Genomic DNA, 6,000 nt, shown 5'->3' on the forward strand with positions numbered 1-6,000 from the left:
TGGCGGGAGACTGCGGCCAAAAGGATTTTTTTTTTTAATTTTTTTTTTTTTCTCAGGGGTTTCCGTGCCCCGATGGGGCAGACGGGCCCCGCTGTCGCCCTAGAGCTCCCAAAAACCGGGGCCAGGAGCATCCGCGGGGGACACCCGCATCCGCTGAACAATGCGCGCGTCCAGGGCCGCGGTTTTTGCGCGGCACCGTTCCTCTCCGCGGGATGCCGGGGGCAACGCGGAGGCGCCGGCCGGGCGCGGGGGGCGAAGGCAGGGAAGCTGCGACGTGCCGAGAGGCCGCGGGCCGACTGGTGTTTTATTTAGCGGTGAAAAAAAAAAATATCAAAAAACCCAAAATAAACAACAACAAAAAAAAAAAAAAAAACCAACGAAACCCACCGCCGGGCCGGATCCTGCTCGGGAGGAGCGGCCGCGGCTCCGCGACCCGACGGGCCCCGACGGCCGCGGCACTCGGGCTCGCCCTTACGGACCTGCCGCACCCGACGGCGGGCGCGGGGCCGCCTGCTTTGCACGGGAAAAAAATAAATTTAAAAAAAAAAAATAAAGAAAATGAAAGAAAAATGTGATTTCCTCGCAATTCCCCACCCCCGAATCGTGGCCCAGGGGGATGCGCGGCCGCGGGAGGCCCGGCACCGCCACCCGCTCTCCGGGCCGGGCTGGCGTGGAGGGAGAGGAGCGAAGCCGTCGGGCAGGACGCGGGGCCGTACCTGCTCGGGGTCGGGGAGCTGCGGGCTGCTGAGCGGCGTGTTGCTCCCCCCGGCTACACCGAGGACGGGGGAGCCGGCGGAGGAGTCCGCATGGCCGGGCGCAGGGGCTGTTGGAAACCCTTCCTCGGTTTCAGACAGGCTTTTCTCCTGGAGCATTTCCTTGAGGGGGGAGAGAGGAGCACCGTTAGCTCGCAGCACCGGGGGCCACGTCCAGTCCCCGTGTCCGTCCCCCTCAACCCCGGCCTCGGCCACCTGAGGGGTCAGGCCCTCCCGGCCCGGCCCGCGGCCCTTCCTCAGGCGGCGGCACTCGGCGAGGCTGGGACGTGACACCCCTGGGCCCCGGGGGAAAGCCGCTGTGCCCGGGAGAGCCGGGCCGGGCCCGCCTGTCCTCGCGGGGGAGCCGCCCACGCGTGGCTGCACTCCGGCTTGAGGCCCGAGCGGCTCATCTCAGATGTAGCCGCAAGACCCCCCCCCAGCCCCGACCCTTTCTCACCTCCCCGCTACGCCCGCCCCGGCTTTTTGCCACCATGCGGGGCCGGTACCCGTCGGGGAGGGCAGCCCGGCCCGGCCCGGTCTCTCTGCCCTGCCCCGTCCCGTCGGGGCTGCGGGGGCTCCAGGGGCTCGGGGCCGCGGCGAAGCGCTGCGGCGGAGCCGGGCGGCGTAAACAGGCGGAGTGCTGGGCTCCGAGATAAAAGGGCCCCTCTTAAACTTGGACGGAGACTGGGAAAAGCCAATAAAGATAAGGCCTGACAGCTCCGCCGGGGCTGCCGCGCATCAACCCCGACTTTTACAGCGCGGAGGGACGCGGCCGCCCGCCCCGCTCGACGGACGGACGGACGGACAGACAGACAGCGCCGGCGCGGAAGGGGAGCGGCCCCGAGAAGGCTGCGGGGTCCCAGCCGCGGGGACAGAAACCGGCGAAACGCTGACGGTAGCGGCGGGCCCCGACGGAGCGCTCCTCGACCGCGGTCCCCTGCCCGGGGGCGAGAGCGGGGCTGAGCCCCCCAGCTCCAGCTGCAGCAGAGTTCCACGAATTCCCGTGCACAGCCGCCCCGTACACGCCGCGGTCCCCCGGGCGGGAGGATGGGACGGGACGGTCCCAGCCCGAGTGAGGCTCGGAGGTTCCCGGTGCCGGACCCGCACCGCGGGGCTGGCTGACCCGGGGGAGCGCAGGTGGGAGGCGACGGCGGCGACCCCCGAGGGCCTGGCTCCTGCCCGCGGACGGGGACTCCGGTGCGGACGGGGACGGAGCCGAGTCGCGGGCCGGGGAAGCTGCGGGGCAGGCGGCGGCGGCTGCCCCGGCACAGGCCGGGGGCTCGGCGGGCTGCAGGGAGCCCCGCACCCGCGGACCCCCCTCTCCCTCCCGTCCTTCCCTCCGCACCCCGGGAACTCACACGGCCGGCCGGGGGGCAGGAGGCGCAGCGGGGGGCTCCGGGCTTCGCCTGGGGTCGGCTGCGGCATGAAGGGCATCCGCGGGGCAGCGCGGCGGCTGCGCGGGGCGCTCAGGCCGGGCGCGACTCCGCGGCCCCCGATGGCAGCGGCGTGCGGGGCATCCCCCGCTGCGCGGATTCACTTTCCCTTGATCTTGGCGGAAAATGTTCCATAAAGATCCAGTTTGGGGCCTTTCGACTCCCTCCCTCTTTGTCTCCCCCCTCCCTTTTCCCTTCCCCTCCTGTTGCTGACGTTGCCGCTGTCAATCACGTCCCCACAGACCGGCTCTGGCCCGCTCCGCCCGGCCCGGACCGCTCGCCCCGGCCCCGGCCCCGGCCCCGCGCCCGCCCGACGGTCCGCACCGGGGGGCACCGGCCGGGGGCAGCGACCGCCCAGCCCCCGCGCACCGGGCCCGACCGCGGCCTTCCCCGGCCTGCCTCGGCGCTGCGCCGGGCCTGGCGGCGAGCGGAGCCTCTCGCTGCTCGGGGGGGAGTCCGGTGGGGGGGAACATCCCCAGCCCCACCGCCCCCTTCCAGCCCCGATGGTCCCGGCGCTCCCCACTGCCCGCCGGGGAGCCGGGCCGGGCCGGGGGCTGCAGAGGGGACAGGAGGGCCGCGGAGGGCACAGGCCGCGCTGGAAAGGCCCTTGGCTCCCCGCAGTCGGGCGGTGCGGGGCGGCGGGACACCACGGCAGCAGCCGAGGTCGCCCGGTAGAGGCGATGGGGAAGGACCGGGTCCGGGCCGGGGTCACGCTTCAGGAGGGGTCCGCAGCCTCCTGCGGCTTCCCCGGCCCTGCTGCACTGGCAGCCAAACCGCCCGTGAACCGCCGGCCTGGGGCCTGTCTTCGTGTGAGGGGTCTCCCCGAGATCCCGGGGAGGGGGAGAGGGCTCCCCGTCCTCCCCCGGTCGCGACAGAAAGCCCCGAGCCTTGCCCCAGGGCGGGCAGGAGCAGGGCGGCCGCAGACAAAGCGTCGGTGAGGCCGGGCCACCGTGGCCACCCCGAGGTGAGGGCGGCAGGGGCAGAGGAGCTCCCGGCTCCGCACACCCCCGGCCAGGAGCCCCCGCACCCTCAGGCCACGGGCACCGCCTGCCAAGCTAAACCCCCAAATCAGGGCGAGAAACCCCGCGGAAGAGTCCCCCAAGTGCTGTCGTGACTGAACAGGACGCTTCAGCTCTGCTGTCGCGATTACCAAGACACATACCACACCACCCTCCGCAGCGCTGCTGTCGGGGCTGCCCGCTCTGCGCCGAGCGGCCCCTCGCGTCCACCGGCGCCCGAAACGCGCCCGGGCTCCCGCGGTAACCCCTGCATCTATGCCTATCGCGATAGCCCCACTGCTGCACACTGCCCTATATCGCGACATCCTCCTCTGCTCTGCATCGCGCCCCTGCGCAGACCCTCCGCCGAGCTGCGCCCCGCTCCGCGCCCGCGGGAAGGGCGGCGGGCGGGAGCCGCTTACCCGAGCCGGGGGGTCCCGGGCGGGCGCTGAGGTGCCGCTCGCCTCCCGCAGCCCCGGGCTCACAGGGACACCGCCATGAGCCGGCGGGGCTTCACGGGGCAGGATTTTTATCGGGGTTTTCTTGAAAGTGAATTTAAACCCAAACTCACTCCCACCGTCACGTGGTGCCGAAATTGGGAACAGGAGCAGAATAAAAAGTAAACTGGGGTCAACTTCCTAATGAACCTTTTCCCCACTCCTACCAAAAAAAAAAAAAAAAAAAAAAAGAAAGAAAAGAAAAAAAAGGCCCAGGCGGGCCGGGGGATGCGAGCGAGGGAGCGGCGAGCAATTCCCGCAGGACCGGCGGGCCGTGAACGGGAGCGGGGCCGGCGACAGGTGAGACCGGGCCGGCGGCGGGCCCCGACGTGCGCCTGCGGGGCCGGGGCGAGTGGGGACCCACGCCCGTCCTGCCCCCGCACGGACGGAGCAGGGGCTGGGGAGGGCCTGGGGGTGAGGAGCCGTCCCGGCGGGGCCGCCGTGGGAGCGGGGAGGCCCGGCTCTGCGGGAGGGGTCCCGGAGCGCGGCTCCCCGCCGCTGACCCCCGGCCGGGCCGCGTGGTTTCCGCGGGCTGTGGCTGCCTCTGAGCCACGAGCCGGCCCCGTACCCCAAGCCCACGCTGCGGGAGGGGAGAGGCCGCGTAGCGCCGCGGAGGATGCGCGCATGCGGGCACCGCAGCCGCCCTCTGCTTGGACCGCTCTGTCCCGCCGCCGGTTCCCACCTGCGGGCCGGGCTCTCCCCGCAGGCGGCGGGGCCCGGGGCGGCCGCCGAGGGCCGGGCTCCACGGCAAGGTGAATTTTGTTGTTTACTCTGCGTCCGGTGCCGGCGGCTCGGGTTTGTTTGGGTGAGTCTCCCTCCGGCCCTTCCTCACGCAGCCGCGGACAGAAGGAATCACGAACGCTGCCTATGCTGCGCTTCCCTACGTTAAATGCATTTTTTTCCCCCCTTGAACAGAAAAAAAAAAAGGGCGGAGGGGGCCATCCCCAGGTGGGGAGGATTTAATTAAAGCAAAGCCAAAGCCTCCCCCTCCTCCCGCCAGGCCCCAACCCTTCCCGTCGGTGCGGACGGGGATGCCGGAGCGGCGGTATCGGGCCCGTTCGGAGCCGTGCGGACCCGGCGGAGGCTGTCCCCGCTCGGTGAGGCGGTGGGGTCGGGGTTGGTGGGGCTCGAGGAAGCTGCGACCGGTTTTATTATCCCCCGGGCGGGGGGCTGGTGCCGGTGACGAGGGGAGAAGCCTCCCCGCCGGACGGAGACGGAGCCCCCCGGCTGCGGCAGCGCCGGGCGTTTTTCCGGAGGCTCCGGCAATTCACGGCGAGGCTCGAAACCAGCCCGACTGTCATCACCCGGCAGATAAACGGCCGGATCCCCGACGGCAGGGTGGCTCCTATTCACGGCTCATCATCGCCGAGTGAAGGGAGCAGGCAGGGGGAGGATAAGCCCCGCTTTCAGGGACCGGCGCTCCAAACCACTCATCACTGTCACCGAGCTCGCTCATGCCTTGGCCCTAAACACCGGCGATTAATAAAAGTTTACTGTCGCTTTTCTCCAATAATTACACTCAGTCCGCGGGCCGGGAAAAACCGAGCGGGCTCAGCTCTGCGCGGTACCTGCGGGGATGCTCCGCCGCTTTTCCAGCTGCGGCGGCCAGCGCCGCTCCCTTTGTCTCACTCTTCTTTCCCCCCCCCTCAAAAAAGAAACCCTGCCCCTCTTCCCCCAGAGAAAACCTGCCGGCCACCACGGAGACGAGGGGAGAAGCGAGCCCCCAGCCCGTACCCGGCGGCCCCGACGGCGGCGGCGGCTCGGGGCCCCCGTTTCCACCGATCCCGCTCCGGTCCCGGCTCCCGTGAAGTCAGGACCGAGCCTCGACCGCGTGGGTTGGCATAGATTTATTGGCTTGAGCGGAAACTCACCGGTTTACACTGCCGAGGAGGGTTTGAATGGATGAGGACTGAGGAAAAAGTTGCCGAATTTGGCCAGTAATAAGGCTGGAAGAATGGAGTGCTAATACTGAATTATGCATGTACTGGGGAGGAATTACACAGCATCAGACTCGGGCTTCTAAACAGGGACAGTGCCAAATTTCTAATAACTGTGTAATATGCTTATTTATACCATACAAGGACTTACAAACCTCATTGTGCATAGCAGCTGGGTCATATTTCTTTACCCTTCCATTCCTCAGGCTCTTTTGCCAAGAGGCTGGTACCAAACACTTCCAGGCTGAAAGGAAAACACAAAATTAAATTGCAAAGAAACGATGACAGGAAGCATGGGTAAGATACGGGCTGACGTGGGCCCTTTAATCTTAAGCATCTGCCTAAAATAGATGCACTAAGGGGGTACTGAAAATGTGCGCGGT

General features: G+C 68.5%; 1 protein-coding gene across 1 annotated transcript in view; it reads right to left on the minus strand.

Annotated features, from left to right (window-relative positions):
* The window catches only part of TBX4 (T-box transcription factor 4), a 40,856-nt gene extending 35,072 nt beyond the window's left edge, over positions 1 to 5,784 (minus strand). The window contains exons 1-2 of the mRNA XM_074594580.1: positions 5,773 to 5,784; positions 717 to 875 (exon numbers count right to left, since the gene is read on the minus strand). Of these exons, the coding sequence (XP_074450681.1) occupies positions 717 to 875; positions 5,773 to 5,784 (171 nt within the window). The remainder of the gene's footprint in view (positions 1 to 716; positions 876 to 5,772) is intronic.
* Between the last annotated feature and the right edge of the window lie 216 nt (positions 5,785 to 6,000).

Source organism: Larus michahellis, chromosome 7 (genome assembly GCF_964199755.1).
Source record: "Larus michahellis chromosome 7, bLarMic1.1, whole genome shotgun sequence".
NCBI classification, from domain to species: domain Eukaryota; kingdom Metazoa; phylum Chordata; class Aves; order Charadriiformes; family Laridae; genus Larus; species Larus michahellis.